Below are 18,223 nucleotides of genomic sequence, written 5' to 3'. Positions count from 1 at the left end.
AATTCCTAATTTAATAGGAATCGTGATTGTATTGCTAGTTGGGTCTAAATAGTTTTCAAACCCCAACGGGGTTTCTCAAGCTCGAGCATACATTTATTCGAGTTAAATAAAAAAAAAAATCATAAAATTATGCATCTAATTAAAAATAATAATGGCACCAGCCCAACATGCATCTATTCGGCCCATGGGTTGATGGAAATCCAAAAAACTGTGATATTTTTCTTTTTAATTTCCCACCTGGGCCCCACATCCACGGAGTACGGAACAAAAAACAAAAAAACAAAGCATCAATCAAAGATCCAATCTTTAGGGTTTTCCCGACTCCCCTCCCCCCGCCCCCATCATCTCTTCGCAGCCTCTGATCTGCTGATCTTCTTCTTCTTCTACCTCTGTTGAATTTTATTTTATTTTTTTTAAAAAAAATTATTTAACCATCACCGTTATCTCGGGATGATGATCTGGTAGGGTAAGCGTCTCGTTGATTTCGTTCTCCTTTTCATCCTCCGTTTCCCCCTCGGCTGTCTGACCTGGGATCTCTGCCAATCGATCGAGCTGAAGTGGATTGCTAGATCTAAAGTTCCCAACAAGAATTCGTTCGAGGAATTCGCAGGAGATCTCTGCCCCCCCTCTCCGCGAATTCGATGCGGATCTAAGAGAGGTAACCTCCACGGCCCCTACCCCCATCATGAAGCTCGATTTGATCGATCTTATTAGATGGTAATTGATTCGAAATTATTTATTAGATGGTTAAGCTTGGCCAATTTCTCATGTATTTTTCGACAAGTTGAGAGGTAAGTGGGGTTTGTGACCGCCACGGGTAATCTCCAGTTTGTTGAGGGCTTGCCAGGGTTTGATAGGTTAAGGGTGATTTGTTTTGAGGAGGGAAGCGAGTGCGGGGTTCTTGGTGGCTGGGGGGTTCTGTGATGAGGGAAACGCTACTGGGGTGGGGGGGTGATAACTCAAAAACTGAAAAAACAATTTGAAAAGCGAAAAAGATGAGAAAAAAAAATAATTTCTATCCCCTCTTTTCTTCTATGTCCATTAACTTTCTATATATTTTTTATATCAAGTAAAATAGGCTAAAAAGCTGACATGACACCCTTCACTTTCCATTTATTTTCGGACCACTTTTGAAGTGCCAAATGGAAAAAAATAAAAACAGAAAGTGAAGTCACTTTCCAATATGCGATCCGTCTTCCATTTACTTTTTGGTTGCCAAACAAGACCTATGTAGATGGGTAGCGTGGGCCGAGCCGGTCTAGGCTTATGACTGGGCGGTCTGGGCTCACAGGATTCAGGGTCAGGTCCGGGTTAGAATGAGTTGAGCCTGCTTCTATGATTCCAGGTCTGGGATTGGACCCAATCCGGCCCACGACTCGCCTAAGAGTGGGCCGGGTCGGGTCGGACCTGGTCACGATCCATGGGTCGTGGGTCGACCAATGTTTATTTTGATATTTTCTTTATTTCCCATTTCTAAACTATATTAACTTTGTATTCATATTTATAAAATTATATCTAATTTATTTATTTCATATTTCAAAGTCTTTATTGAAAATGAGATAGACATGTTGTACTAAGATAAACATCACATCCTAAATCGATGTGAGAGGTGGGAGGGATGACTGAAATGAAGGGCGAACATGCTGAAATGAAAACTGGGGACTTGGAGGTACCTTTGGAAATAAGCGAAGATTTGAGGGGTAAATATAGAAGTAGCCCTTGTTTTAGAAAGACATGGTAGATTCAGGGGTGTAGATTGAAAAGGATGTGGTTTCATTTGAAATAAACTTAAAAGTTTGGATGATTTATATATGATTAACAAAGATTGGATTAGGGGTCTAGCGTGAGAAATAAAAGCCAAACACCCAAGAGCTCAGAGAATCACATTTAGCTTTTTAGAAGGGTTAAGAACTCCATCGAAAATACAATCGGAGATCAAAAAAGAAGGAAACGATGGGTAAAGACAAAATCCAAAAGCAAAAAAAGGTGCCAAAGAGCAGTAAGTTTATTCTCCTCAACCTATGAAAAAAGTCTTTGATCATTCTCAGTTAATCACTCACCTCATTCTTGTAGATCCGATCTAGTTTTTTTTGCAAGTTTTGTGAGGAGCTTTTCAACTCCCTCGGGGAGATCTTGCTCCATGCAGGAGCACATTGGGCCCTTAAGAAGCCTGAACCATGACTAATATCAGGTATGATTTGGATTCAGATTGATGCACGCCAAGTGTTTGATGAAATGAGTGGAAAAAGGAAATGGGGAAAAATGGAAATAGACCGCGTTAAGCAAACATTTGATGACCTAACTCATCTTTTAATCACTTTACTTAGCCAAGTCCTAATTGACACTGTCAAGCTTCACATTAGGACCGACTCATCTTTCAAGCACTAAAGATACATGTACTTACACATGAATATACACACAAATATTATTCTACATAAGAGTAAATATTGGAAGATGGTTCGTTCTTAAATATTAATTATTAATGCGTTTTCTCCACTTAAGTTTGTTAATTAGTTGACCACAAGGGTAAGCTGCCATAGGCCTAAGTGTAACTATATTTATTCACGTGCGTTCACATTGCACGCATATGCATATAAAAAGGTATACATTTGAACAAAAGGCAGAAGCACGTAGTGATATATATTTTTAATAAAATACCAACAAAAATGAAGCATCCATATATAGATATATATATATATATATATATATATATATATAAGTTATGATCTTAAGTTTTTATCATCAATAGATCCGTCTGACATTTGTCCTCCAATCCAAACCCTTCCACATTTTATTATATTTCTTTTTTCTAATTCACTTCTTCAATCCAAAAACCATGAGTTAAAGGGTCATTTTGGTATCTAGTTCAAGAACGAACCATCTTCCAATATTTACTCTTATGTAGAATAATATTTGTGTGTATATTCCATGTGTAAGTATATGTATCTTCAGTGCTTGAAAGATGAGTCAATCCTGATGTGAAGCTTGGCAGCGTCAATTAGGACTTGGCTAAGTGGTTAAAAGATGAGTTAGGTCATCAAATGTTTGTTTAACGCAGTCTATTTCCATTTTTTCCCCCATTTCCTATTTCCACCCATTTCATCAAACACTTGGCGTGCATCAATCTCAATCCAAATCATACCTGATATTAGTCATGGTTCAGGCTTCTTAAGGGCCCAATGTGCTCCCGCATGGAGCAAGATCTCCCCGAGGGAGTTGAAAAGCTCCCCACAAAACTTGTAAAAAAAAACTGGATCGGATCTACAAGAATGAGGTGAGTGATTAACTGAGAATGATCAAAGATTTTTTTCATAGGTTGAGGAGAATAAACTTACTGTTCTTTGGCACCTTCTTTTGCTTTTGGATTTTGTCTTTACCCATCGTTTCCTTTTCTTTTGATCTCCGATTGTATTTTCGATGGAGTTCTCAACCCTTCTAAAAAGCTAAATGTGATTCTCTGAGCTCTTGGGTGTTTGGCTTTTATTTCTCACGCTAGACCCTCAATCCAATCTTTGTTAATCATTATATAAATCATCCAAACTTTTAAGTTTGTTTCAAATGAAACCACATCCTTTTCAATCTACACCCCTGAATCTACCATGTCTTCCTAAAACAAGGGTTGCTTCTATATTTATCCCTCAAATCTTTGCTTATTACCAAAGGCACCCTCAAGACTCCAGTTTTCATTTCAGCATGCCCGCCCTTCACTAAAAGCTGACCTGCTATACTGACTAAACCAACCTTTTGAAAAGCGAAAAAGATGAAAAAAAATTAATTTCTCTCCTCTTTTCTTCTATGTCCATTAACTTTATATATATTTTTTATATCAAGTAAAATAGGCTAAAAAGCTGACATGACACCCTTCACTTTCCATTTATTTTCCGACCACTTTTGAAGTGCCAAATGGAGAAAAATAAAAACAGAAAGTGAAGTCACTTTCCAATATGCGATCTGTGTTCCATTTACTTCTTGGTTGCCAAACAAGACCTATGTATGGGTAGCGTGGGCTGAGCCGGTCCAGGCTTATGACTGGGCAGTCTGGGCTCACAGGATTCAGGGTCAGGTCCGGGTTAGAATGAGTTGAGCCTGCTTCTATGATTTCAGGTCTGGGATTGGACCTAATCTGGCCCACGACTCGCCTAAGAGCGGGCCGGGTCGGGCCGGACCTGGTCACGATCCATGGGTCATGGGTCGATCAATGTTTTTTTTGATATTTTCTTTATTTTTCCATTTCTAAACTATATTAATTTTGTATTCATATTTATAAAATTATATCTAATTTATTTATTTCCTATTTCAAACTCTTTATTGAAAATGATATATACATGATGTACTAAGATAAACATCACATCCTAAATCGATGTGAGAGGTGGGAGGGATGACTGAAATGAAGGGCGGGCATGCTGAAATGAAAACTTGGGACTTGGGGGGTACCTTTGGAAATAAGCAAAGATTTGAGGGGTAAATATAGAAGCAGCCCTTGTTTTAGGAAGACATGGTAGATTAAGGGGTATAGATTGAAAAGGATGTGGTTTCATTTGAAACTAACTTAAAAGTTTGGATGATTTATATGTGATTAACAAAGATTGGATTGAGGGTCTAGTGTGAGAAATAAAAGCCAAACATCCAAGAGCTCAGAGAATCACATTTAGCTTTTTAGAAGGGCTAAGAACTCCATCGAAAATACAATCGGAGATCAAAAGAGAAGGAAACGATGGGTAAAGACAAAATCCAAAAGCAAAAGAAGGTGCCAAAGAGCAGTAAGTTTATTCTCCTCAATCTATGAAAAAAGTCTTTGATCATTCTCAGTTAATCACTTACCTCATTCTTGTAGATCCGATCTATTTTTTTTTTGCAAGTTTTGTGGGGAGCTTTTCAACTCCCTTAAGGAGATCTTGCTCCATGCGGGAGCACACTGAGCCCTTAAGAAGCCTGAACCGTGACTAATATGAGGTATGATTTGGATTCAGATTGATGCACGTCAAGTGTTTGATGAAATGAGTGGAAAAAGGAAATAGACCGCGTTAAACAAACATTTGATGACCTAACTCATACCTCATATTAGTCATGGTTCAGGCTTCTTAAGGGTCTAGTGTGCTCCCGCATAGAGCAAGATCTCCCTGAGGGAGTTGAAGGACTCCCCACAAAACTTGCAAAAAAACTAGATCGGATCTACAAGAATGAGGTGAGTGATTAACTGAGAATGAGCAAAGATTTTTTTCATAGGTTGAGGAGAATAAACTTACTGCTCTTTGACACCTTCTTTTGCTTTTGGATTTTGTCTTTACCCATCGTTTCCTTCTCTTTTGATCTTCGATTGTATTTTCGATGGAGTTCTCAGCCCTTCTAAAAAGCTAAATGCGATTCTCTGAGCTCTTGGGTGTTTGACTTTTATTTTTCACGCTAGACCCCCAATCCAATCTTTGTTAATCATATATAAATCCTCCAACTTTTAAGTTAGTTCCAAATCAAACCACATCCTTTTCAATCTACACCCTTGAATCTACCATGTCTTCCTAAAACAAGGGTTGCTTCGATACTTACCCCTCAAATCTTTGCTTATTACCGAAGATACCCCCAAGTCTTCAGTTTTTATTTCAGTATGCCTGCCCTTCACTGAAAACTGACCCGCTATACTGACTAAACTAAGCTTTTGTAGCTAATTAGTTATAAACACCATGTTAATTAACCGCCGCCCCCTAAAAAAAATCAATCTGGCGATATTCTCTCTTGAAAACCTGATGACCAGACCCCCGATCTGTTCCGAGCTCTCCTGCCATTCTTCTCCCCCACTTAATTCTTCTCCCGTGCCTGCATCATGTTTGAAGCATCATTGGTGCCCAAGTGTTTGTAGGAATGCCTCAACGGGATAATAGCAAGCGTGCAGCATGTTCGTTGCTGTGTTTCACATTGTACCAATCTGTTTGTCAAAATGCATCAATGAAACAGAGCGGCGTGCTTTTCAGCTGTCCATGTAGAATACTATCACCCTTACCATATTACAGCAGACCATACGAAACGTAACCATGCAACCATCTCAATTTAAAATATGTATATATATATGAAAAAAAAGGTGGGGGGTAAACACTGATACACAGTTCTTAACACATCACATGGCTAATCCATGTGATTTCAATCTAAATGCGCAGCCTCCCTCTTCAAATTGAAGATGGTAGAATCCAGAAAGGTGAAAAGCATGTAATTTCAATCTAAATACGCAGCCTCCCTCGACATAATGGATGCAGTTCCCCTTCAATCCCAGCTTGCTTGCCAAACAAGATGTTGAACAGCTATCGCTCAGAAAGATAACTCGATCGCCAATTTCCCTCACTGGCTCCCACGCTTTCTTCTCAAAGTCCATCTTGTAAACACCAATGCCAGCTTCTGTTCGGCTCCCCAGCAGCAAATTCCTCATGACGAGAAAAATATCTCCGCAGGATTCAACCATGGGACTCCACAGATGCGCATATTCCCGGCAATAGTTCGGGTCTCTCTACTCTGACAAAAGAGGTTTCAGGGCAAGGAGCAGTATGTATAAGTACAAGGTTCTTGCGGAGCGTGATCCCATAAAATTTTCCATTTAACCTGATGACATTGTTAAGAGCATCCTCCTCTCCGAGATTTTTATTGCAGTCGTGAGAAATCCAACTTTGTTCAGATCCTAGGTTGCAGAAGTGAACTCGCTGGTTGTTGAAGTCAGCGAGCATCACGACACAATCAGGGTTATTTGGGGATGAAGATAGTATGAGCTTGTGATCCCTGCGGCCCTCAGTATCTTCAAGATTCAGATAAGGTTGCAGGGCTCAGCAAGAAACAACAGGGGGAGAGTCTTGGCCGTGCGCGAGAACCCATCCTAGCGGAGATGGCCAGCAAATTCTCTACATTTTCAATTTCAGGCACATCTCTAACAGAGAATCCACTCCCATTCAAACCGACAATAGTTTGTGAGAATATGTCATCTTCCTCATGGTAGGAGACGTGGCTCAGGCCTGACATCGATTCTTTCGTCTCTTCCTTCGGACTTCCTGTGACAATCAGTGCTTTTTTTTGCAACAATCAGTGCTTTTTTGTCCATCGAATTTTTTTTCCTTCAATTTTTTACATGTTAAACATAAATTTAAGTGCAAGAGGTAGTTATTCCTCTTTGTGTTAGAGGTGTATCTGCACATAGCTCTTTGTTATATTCTAAAACTAAGTCATCTTGAAGAAATTATAATAATCTGTGATGTAAATAGATGACCATTTAAGACGATTAAAATTGTGAACCATAGATGGCCATTTGAGAGGATTAAAATTGTGAACAACTCCCTTGTGTGTTCTCCTGTTTCTAGCCCGCAATCTAATAAGGCTTAATCGCACTTAAGTACCATATAGTTCCCTCTACTTTGCACTTGTATACCCTTGACTGTTTTTAGTGGCACTTCATACCTTAAAGTTTTTAAATTTTACACTTTAATACCCTCAATTATGTGGGAATGAGAATTTCCCCAAATTTTTCATACGGCCATCACATGCCAATTTTAGAACACATTTTAGCTCTTAATAATCGTTAAATTCACCATTAAACCTATCGAAGTTCCATTTAACGTTAGAATTAGAGTAATGTTTAGTTGATTAGTTTGATGCACTGAAATGTACTTTATTTCTGATTATTAACACTACGCTATTACTTACAGGAATGTATCATGTTTTATATATACCTTCAGGAAGAATTTTGGGGACTTCTATGATATTTTTTGTAATGTACTTGTTCTATACATATGTTGAAACTTTATTTGTGTGTGACATCTGTGATGCTCAGTTTCCTGCATTTCGAGTCATCACGAGCTATATCATCTTGCATTGGATCTGGAGTAAAACTGAATGGTTTGAGTGCATACATTTGATTTGCAGATTAAACCTGCTCTGACACTATTTGTAGCGATCCTTTTGGTCATGAATGGTTTGTTCTTGATAAGCGACTTTCTGCATCGTTTTCTTGTCGTGTGTAACAGGATAGTTGTATCAGTTTTCGTTGAACCAAGAGAGTGGGAAAAGTAAACTTCTTTAGTACATGATAATCGGGTGTCGTTCATTTTCGATTGCGTCAAAGGTTCAGGAGAGGTGAGCAATAAACTGTTCTTCTCTAAACCTCATGGACATCCAGAGATGGTACCTGCAGAAGAGAAAGAGTTTGATGGCAGATGCTGTTTTGCTCCTCAGAGTATTCCATTGACTTGCAAGGGTGCAAGTACATGCTGCTATTCTATAGAAAGTGAAGAGGAGTACAAGTATGGCAGACAAAAAAAAAGTTATCTCTACAGTATTTGGTATCAGCCCAAAGGAGTAAGATTTCCTCAGAAAGTTACTTTTTGCAGAATTATGTTTTTCTTTAATAAGAACAAAAAAAAAACACTTCGCCGTTTTCCTCCTCTTCAAACTGCAGGTGGTAAAATCCAGAAGGGCGAAAAGCATGAATCACTCAGGTTTGTGCATGGCCATGGCCTGTCCACCATCACAGTCCCTTCATCCATGTCAGCAGTGCACAGATCGCTGCCTTCAACATAGTATATGCAGTTTCCAACATAGTATATGCAGTTTCCCTTTAGTCCCAGATTGCTCGCCGAACACGATACTGAACAGTGTCCGCCAACGAAAAAACTCGATCGCCAATATCACTCACTGGCTCCCATGCTTTCTTCTCAAACTCCATCTTGTAAATACCAATGCCAGCTTCTGTTCGGCTCCCCCAGCAACAGATTCCTCACGACGAGAAAAATATCTCCGCAGGATTCAACCATGGAATGCACACACGCACATATTCCAGGCAAAAGTTCGGGCCTCTCTGCTTCGACGAAAGAGGTTTCAGGGCATGGAGCAGTATGTATGAGAACAAGGTTCTCGCGGAGTGTGACCCCGTAAAATTTTCCATTTAACCCGATCACATTGTTAAGAGCATCCTGCTCTGTCCGAGATCATTATTGCAGTCGTGAGAGCTCCAGCTTTGTTCAGATCCTGCTCAGTTTGGATTTCTTTTGCAATACGAACGCATGAAACTGTTTTCCAAAGGAAACAAAATACCAACGAGAAATCGGTCGAATTTCTCTCATGAAACTGTTAAAATTACAGAGGAGCATTACAATTTAATAATTTATGGTTGTTGTTACACAATAAGATGTTTGCAAGTAAGTAAGTAGTAAGTCAATACTTGAGGCAGATTTTAATAAATTTCCTAGATTATCACTAATTTCCCAACTACTACAATTAATTCTCGTAGAAATCATGATCGAGAGAGAGAAACATATCAGATACCATACACGACGGCTAATGCAATTTACAAACCGATACCTGTTGCAAGATTGAGCCGGAGCTAGTTTTCTAATTGTGATTTCTCAATGTTGTTGTGATTTCTAATAGAATCCTGATTGTATTAATTAGAAAGGCTGCGGGGTTTTTAAAAGTCTTGGACCATGATTTTGACTACAATTTGGGATTTCTAGCTAATAGAATCAGGATTAGCTAGGGAGTCTCCATAATTTTTCTTTTATTAGAACCGGAGGAAAGTTCCAATTAGAATCCTGATCGTATTAGAAGTTGGATTAGTTCTCTCTCTCTATATATATATATCGACCCGTAGCTAGTCAAAGAGAGAGAGAGAGAGAGAGAGGGAACTAGTTTTCTTGAGCTTCTGATCGATAATCGATTTTCAAAACTCTGACAGGTATGAAGACCTCGAGCATCGGAAAGCCTTTGACGTCCGGCCTCTCACTCGAGCATGGCCGCCCGTTCGAGTACCCGTCGGGTTCGAGCCGCCCCGTGCTCCGCAACGGGAGGTTCTACCGCCTGGCCAGCGACGGAAGCCTCGCGACGTTCGACCCCTCCCGGGGCGAGTGGCGTGTCCTCGACAGGCCGAGCCCCGTGCACGACGGCGGCGACGTCCTGCGCTGCTCCCTCGTTGAGCGTAACGGGAGACTCATGTCGGTTTTCGTGGAACGGGAGAGCCAGTACGTCAGCGTGTTCAGGCTCGACGAGGAGGAGAGCGAGTGGGAGGAGGTGACCTCGTTGGGCGGCGGCGGCCAGGCGCTGATCGTGGGCTACCCAGAGATTCTACTTCGCTCCTCAATCTAAATCCCTATTATAAGGGGTGGAAAACTCAGAAAACCTCAGATTTTTAGCCTTTCACGTTCGTTTTTTTGTTTCCGTTCATTTTTTTTACCGCTTTGGTTCGCTCGGATGGAAGAGGGGAAACTCTGCTGAAATAGCCGTCAACTAAGATTTTTTTTCCCTCTTCGATTTCCTTCTCCAACCGAGTGAAATTGATAAAAACTCTGCCACGTCAGATTTTTTTTCCTTCTCTGCTTTGTTTACAAAAGTTTTCCTTTTTTTTTTCTATGCGAACCAAACATAAGAAAAATAAATACATTGGTTTCCCACCATTTTCTATGTGCGAACCAAAACAAAACAATCTATTTCTTGAAAAAGTTTGGAAAACTCAAAACTTGTGTTTCTTTACATGGAATTGCATTTCTCTATATCAAGGAAACCAACCAAACAGCCCTCAAAAGAAAAAAAAATCACAACAATCTACTACATAATTAATTAATGGTTGTGATTACGTAGCGTAGCGGTTCCCCCATTATTTTATTCGGTTTATTGGTTAAGCTACGACTGCTCTTAATGGCCTATTTGTTTTGGTCAATGAATGCAATTGAACTTTTTCCCTCTGTATAATTATTGAAATATTTGTGGGAAAGACAGTTGCCCTAGAAGTGCATTCGAATAAAGTTTGCAGGATCCCGGACATACACTTTATTTTTGAGAGAACTCAGAGGTGCATCTGCACATAGCTCTTTGTTATATTCTAAAACTAGGTCATCTTGAAGAAATTATAATCAAATTTGATGTAAATAGATGACCATTTTAGAGGATTAAAATTGCGAACAATTCCCTTGTGTGTTCTCCGGCCTATTTCTAGCTCGCAATCCAATAAGGCTTGATAGCACTTAAAAGTACCATATAGTTCCCTCTACTTTGCACTTGTATACCCTCAATTGTTTTTAGCGGCACTTTATACCTTAAAGTTTTTAAAATTTACAATTTAATACCCTCAATTATGTGGGAATGAGAATTTCCCCAAATTTTTCATACGCCCATCACATGCCAATTTTAGAACACATTTTAGCTCTTAGAAATCGTTAAATTCACCATTAAACCTATCGAAATTCCATTTAACTTTAGAATTAGAGTAGGTTTAAAATGAATTAACGCTAGCTAGCTTCAACAGTAAATTTAGCAAAAAATAAGGCTTAAAAGCTTCTATAATTAGTATGTGGGTTCGAATAAGAAATTCCAGAGAGAATTTCTAGGAGGGTATTTAAGTGCAAATTGTAAAACGCTTTACGGCATATAAGTGCTACCTGGAGCAAAAGTAAAGCTACAAAAGTGCATACTATTGGAATTTAAGTGCAATTAAGCCTAGAAAACGATCATCGGATTAGACCAGCCCAATATGGCCCATTAGAGCTACAGAGCCCAAAAATCTAGCCTGCACCCTACGAAAAATTAACCTTGGAGTTTAATTTACTCTGCTAAAACTAAAATTTAAAAAGGGTTTAGTGAAAATCAACCCCCAACTCAATTTTGACACGGGGTTTAAAGAGGCGGTTTGAGTCTAGAAACGAGGGGGGGGGATAGAAAATCAAAATTCTGGATTAAAAATATGAACACCGGTGAGATAAACCCTAATCCCTATCAATGTCCTTTTTCTTAAATTAAAAGTTCAAATTTCTTTAACTCATACAATTTGATTATAACTTAAAAGCTTTGTAGTCCACGCAAGGATTTCTAATTTGACAAGTATCTGATGATCGTAGACATTTAAGACGCTACGTAAAGTAATTGAGAATTCTTAATTGATTACAATTACCCAATTCTTAATTTAATAGGAATCGTGATTGTATTGCCAGTTGGGTCTAAATAGTTTTCAAACCCCAATGGGGTTTCTCGAGTTCGAGCATACATTTACTCGAATTAAATTAAAAAACAAATCATAAAATTATGCATCTAATTAATAATAATAATGGCACCAGCCCAACATGCATTTATTCGGCCCATGGGTTGATTGAAACCCAAAAAACTGTGATATTTTTAGGTTTATAAAAAAAAATGTTTACGGGACCTATCAGAAGCTACTCAAGGGATTTCCACATTGCCCCCTTGCATGCTTAATATATGTACAACAAATAGATGCAAAATGCTAGACATCAAGAAATAGACTACCTAAGTCTTTATCTCAGTCCAGTGAATCGATCTTTAGGCAGAATTTTTTTTTATAAAAACAGTGGATATTTTGAACTTTGTCCCTCGAAATCTTTGGAAATTTTATTTAATTTCCCAAATATTACTATTTACTTCAGATCGGTCGTCGTAATTGTCTACATTGTCATGATTATTCAGCCATACCACTCTGTTTAAGTTACCGAATAATCCGACCGATTTTTTAATGAAGACTAACCGGGAGTAGATGATGTAGTCAAACCACGCAGGGGAAAAACAACCGATCAAACATGGGTTAAAAACATTAGGCAAAATAACAGGTTAGGGGCTAATGTAGAATTAGAAATAGATTGAGGGACTAAATAGCAATATAATGTTAAATAGACTAAATTCATCAATCATCAAAATATAAAAGGTCGAGGAACCAAATAATGAGAAAAAAGTGTTCCCAATCGATCTACCCAAAATTAAAATCGGCGAAAAAGGCAAAGGTGAAAAAAGGCTGTATTCACCTTTGGGCAATTAATGACCCCTCAGAGCATCTCCAAGAGCCTCCTTATCTCATGTCCTTGAGTAAATTTAGGGAGTATGAGGGGAAAAAATGACTCCAACAAGCTCCCTATAATGAAGACTACATATAGGGCTTATGATTTGGTATTCCAAATAAAAAATAAGAAATGACTCTCTATATTTACTCTCAACATAAGGAGCATTGTTGGAGCAATCCTCCCCTCCCCCTCTCCTACTTCTTATATTTAGTCTAGAATATGAGATATGAAGCCATTTGAGGAGGAGCATTGTTAGAGCACTTGCTCATTATTTGGCTCCCTATTTCCTAAGATGAGAGAATTGCTCCTCAAATATAGGAAAAACCTAAGATCATTGTTGGAGATGCTCTCACGCGGTTGTGAAGTGACCTCTTCACCAACAGCTGTGGCAAGGCGTGGGCCCCACATTTTGCCAACAATAGTAGACTTCCCACCTGGGCCCCACTTCCATGGAGGGGGGAACAAAAAACAAAAAAAAAGTATCAATCAAAGATCAAATCTTTAGAGCAGCTGAAACCAGGCTGCATTTCTCCAAAATGCAGTCCCGTTGGCATCCAACCGAACTCCAAATTTTGGAGCTTGGCTGCAAAAATTCCCACTCGGCTTCATATTTGGAGTTTTTGCTCCAAATATGCAGACCCCATCTATTTCACTATTCCCCCTAAAAAATAACAATATTATCCTTCTAACTAATTATTTTTGGATATTTAACTTAAAATCAACATAAGTTTATTTCTACTAATTATTTTTAAATAAAAGTTTTACAGTTGGAAATGTTTTGTCGATACCTTCAAAACGAGACTAATATTGAATAATATTAATTGAAATATAAAATTTCAATAACCAAGTAAATACAAATGAAAAAGTCATTATTTCATTAGTAAAAAAAGTTACATCGCTTCATTTCCATGTCTTTCCCACAAATGTTCAATCGGTGCATTTCGAAGTGAATATAGTTATGTAGGAAGTCAACACGGAATACCTGACTACAGAAGCGTGGATATGGAGGAAATGGTCTGCCCGATTTTTAGTTTTTTTTTCATGTACTTTATTTTTCTATGTAATGCCGCTGAATGTAATACATAAAATTTCATCATTCGGAGTAGCTGTGAATGTTATTCCAAATATTATGCTATATTTTTTTGTTTTTTAAAATTTAAAAGCTTTTATCTATGTCTTTTTATCAATTTATTAAAGATAATTAATTTTATTTAAATAATGGGTATATTATATATTATACTTTTAGTATTAATTTATAATATATTTTATATTTTAAATTAATTCATATAATTTTTTAACATTTTATATTTTTATATTTTTAAATTTTTTGAAAATACTATAAAAGAATCAATTGAAAATACAAATAGAGCTACATATAGAGGGGGTGGTTGGAGTGCCCCATTTTTGAAAAAGCATATGTCCAATAAGAGCTTTGCTACAGGGACCCAAAATATGGGACCAATAGAGGAGACAAGTGAAGTGTCCCTTTCCTATTGGATAATGAGTTGACCATCATTAATGATGACCAACTCATTATCCAGTAGGAGTGAGACACCTCACTTGTCCCCCCTATTGGTCTCATATTTTGGGTCCTTAAAGAGTTTTTCGTCCAATAATACATTGGAGTTGCTCTTATTAGGGTTTCCCGACACAACCCCCCTCCACACCCCCTCGCGTGATCTGTCACTGTTGAAATTTATTTTTATTTTAAAAATTATTTAACCATCAGTTATTATTATTAGAATTCTCGGGATGATGATCTGGCGAGGCCCGGCTCTGGGGCTGTGCAAGAGGTGCGACCACACAGGGCCCCCAAAAATTGGGGGCCCAAAAGAAAAATCCCGTCACCTAATCTCAACCGTTCATTTTCTACTGCTCAAATGAATCTCGACCGTTCATTCATACTCAACCCTAAAATCCCTTCAACCCTCAGTCTCCCCTCTCTTCCGCCCCAAAATCTCAACCCTAAAATCCACGATCGCCGCCGCCGAACCCTCAAGATTCAGAAGGATTATCACTTATCAGGTAACTCTTCAAGACTCCAAAATTTGAGAGCTTTTGGGCAAAAAAAAAACCCTAATTTCGGTAGTGCAGGAGGATCAAATTGCTATTGATGAGTGTACAACCACATTTCTGATCAAATTGCTATTTTGCTAGAATTATTAGACTGATTGTTTTTGGAATTGTATGTTAAACAAATTTGTGAGTTTTTAATTTTCTTTGCTGCTAGTTTTGCTGCATTTACTTTTACTTCATCGAATTATAATCTAGAATTTGAACTTCTTTCAAAAAGGCATCTTTAGTGGTTCTTATTAGATGAAGAAGAGAGTAATCTGGACTCAGTTGAATGTTAAGGTAAAGAAAGGAGAGCTGCTGAACTCAAGATACGCAGGGGTTTAGTTGTAAAAACTTAGGGGTCGTTGTAAAAAAAAGAAGGATTAATTACAAGCTGGTACCTCGAGTCATGATGTAATTATACCTAACTGAGATGACCAGAAGTAACTCTTGTTTCACCCTTTTTTTTGTTATTGCAGGATTTGTTAAACTGGTTCCTAATAAACTCAGGTAAAATTAGGACTTGAGCAAGTATGTTAAAGAGTATCCAGAAGTAAAAAAAATCAGGTAATATTTTAATGTCTGATCAGTACTATTTTGTTCCCTAGCATTTTAGGGATTCAAATTGAAAATTATTGATATTTTGTATATAGAGAAGGGCCTGTGTTTACTTTTCGCACAGGGCCCCTAAAATCTCAGAACCGGCCCATTCTGGTAAGGTAAGCGTCATGTTGATTTCGTTCTCCTTCTCATCCTCCATTTTTTCCTTGGCTGTTTGATCTGATCTCTGCCAATCGATCGAGCTGAAGCGAGTTGCTAGATCAACGAGCTCGGTTTCGTTCGAGGTATTCGCGGGAGATCTCTGCCCCCTCCACGGCCCCTACCCCTTTCATGAAGCTCGATTTGGTCGATCTTATTAGATGGTAATTGATTCGAAATTATTTATTAGATGGTTAAGCTTGGCTTTTGATTAGCTTCAGTTATGTATTACTCTAAAAATCACATCAAACTTGTCGCTATGTTACTTTACCCTTCAACTTAATTTTTAAAGATCTGCCATCGAATTAGAGTAGAGAGATTAATTTATGGGTTAGTTGTGTAGGTGAGATAATTACTTTTAGTTATTACTTGATATTGATTAACCTTAGTTTTTAGTTTTTAGTTAATAGTTGATTTTTGTGAAATTAAGTTTGCACTTTGCAATCACTATATGCAAAAATTCTTATCGTTACATAATCATGTTTAGTTTGGTTTATGTTGTGGACCTGATTAGGAATTAGAACATATTTTGTTAAGTTAAGAACTCGAGAGTTGGAAGTATTTGGTTTTGTTTAGACTTATTTTTATTGCTTTAAACTTGATGATGCTGGCATATTTGATCATTTGATGATGCTTTCTTGAATGATTGTTGCTCATATATGACTAATCTTTGTTAAGAAATCGTGATACTATATTTCCATATTTGATAATTGTTATGTTATGTTTTGAAAGTTTGATTTTTGTTAAGAAATCGTGATACTATATTTCCATATTTGATAATTGTTATGTTATGTTTTGAAAGTTTGATGATTGTAAGTATTAAAGTTACTATGAATTGTTAGTATTTATAAAATATCTAAATTAATAAGTATAACATATGACCATTAACTTTTTATATATTTTTATATCAAGTAAAATCGGCTAAAAAGCTGACATGGCACCCTTCACTTTCCATTTATTTTACGGCCACTTTTGAAGTGCCAAATGGAGAAAAATAAAAACAGAAAGTGAAGTCACTTTCCAATATGTGATCTGTCTTCCACTTACTTTTTGGTTGCCAAACAAGACCTATTTATGGGCAGCGTGGGCCGAGCCGGTTCAGGCTTATGATTAGGCAATTTGGGCTCGCAGGATTCAGGGTCAGGTCCGGGTCAGAATGAGTTGAGCCTGCTTCTATGATTCCAGGTCTGGGATTGGACTCAATTTGGCCCACGATTCGCTTAAGAGCGGGCCGGGTCGGGCCGGACCCGGTCACGATCCATGGGTCGTGGGTCGATCAATGTTTTTTTTCGATATTTTCTTTATTTTTCCATTTCTAAACTATATTAACTTTGTATTCATATTTATAAAATTATATCTAATTTATTTATTTCCTATTTTAAACTCTTTATTGAAAATGATACATACATGTTGTACTAAGATAAACATCACATCCTAAATCGATGTGAGAGGTGGGAGGGATGACTGAAATGAAGGGCGGGCATGCTGAAATAAAAACTGGGGACTTGGGGGTACCTTTGGAAATAAGAAAAGATTTGAGGGGTAAATATAGAAGCAACCATTGTTTTAGGAAGACATGGTAGATTCAGGGGTGTAGATTGAAAATGATGTAGTTTAATTTGAAACTAACTTAAAAGTTTGGATGATTTATATATGATTAACAAAAATTGGATTGTGGGTCTAGCGTGAGAAATAAAAGTCAAACACCCAAGAGCTCAGAGAATCACATTTAGTTTTTCAGAAGGGCTGAGAACTCCATCAAAAATACAACCGGAGAGCAAAAGAGAATGAAACGATGGGTAAAGACAAAATCCAAAAGCAAAAGAAGGTGCCAAAGAGCAGTAAGTTTATTCTCCTCAACCTATGAAAAAAAATCTTTGATCATTCTTAGTTAATCACTCACCTCATTCTTGTAGATCCGATCCATTTTTTTTGCAAGTTTTGTGGGGAGCTTTTTAACTCTCTCAAGGAGATCTTGCTCCATGCGGGAGCACACTGGGCCCTTAAGAAGCCTGAACCATGACTAATATAAGGTATGATTTGGATTCAGATTGATGCACGCCAAGTGTTTGATGAAATGAGTGGAAAAAGGTAATAGACTGCGTTAAACAAACATTTGATGACCTAACTCATACCTCATATTGGTCATGGTTCAGGCTTCTTAAGGTCCCAGTGTGCTCCCGCATGGAGCAAGATCTCCCTGAGGGAGTTGAAGGGCTCCCCACAAAACTTGCAAAAAAAATAGATCGGATCTACAAGAATGAGGTTAGTGGTTAACTGAGAATGATCAAAGACTTTTTTCATAGGTTGATGAGAATAAACTTACTGCTCTTTGGCACCTTCTTTTGCTTTTGGATTTTGTCTTTACCCATCGTTTCATTCTATTTTGATCTCCGATTGTATTTTCGATGGAGTTCTCAGCCCTTCTAAAAAGCTAAATGCGATTCTCTGAGCTCTTGGGTGTTTGGCTTTTATTTTTCACGCTAGACCCCCAATCCAATCTTTGTTAATCATATATAAATCCTCCAACTTTTGAGTTAGTTCCAAATCAAACCACATCCTTTTCAATCTACACCCCTGAATCTACCATGTCTTCCTAAAACAAG

The 18,223-nt window shown here is 37.9% G+C and overlaps 2 protein-coding genes across 2 annotated transcripts in view; both read left to right on the top strand.

Moving 5' to 3' along the window:
• LOC109825084 (protein BTR1-like) overlaps nucleotides 467-18,223 on the top strand; it is a 31,974-nt gene continuing 14,217 nt past the window's right edge. The window contains exon 1 of the mRNA XM_020391804.1: nucleotides 467-658. The gene's annotated coding sequence lies outside the window, so the exon portion shown is untranslated. The remainder of the gene's footprint in view (nucleotides 659-18,223) is intronic.
• LOC109825085 lies at nucleotides 8,042-9,560 on the top strand. The gene is made up of 2 exons (XM_020391805.1): nucleotides 8,042-8,325; nucleotides 8,426-9,560. Exons 1-2 carry the CDS (start codon nucleotides 8,149-8,151, stop codon nucleotides 8,867-8,869), a joined length of 621 nt encoding a protein of 206 aa, XP_020247394.1. The 5' UTR covers nucleotides 8,042-8,148; the 3' UTR covers nucleotides 8,870-9,560.

Source organism: Asparagus officinalis, chromosome 10 (assembly GCF_001876935.1).
Source record: "Asparagus officinalis chromosome 10, Aspof.V1, whole genome shotgun sequence".
Taxonomy (NCBI): Eukaryota; Viridiplantae; Streptophyta; class Magnoliopsida; order Asparagales; family Asparagaceae; genus Asparagus; species Asparagus officinalis.
The sequence above is the reverse complement of the archived record's forward strand: the minus strand, read 5'-3'. Positions and strand labels throughout refer to the sequence as shown.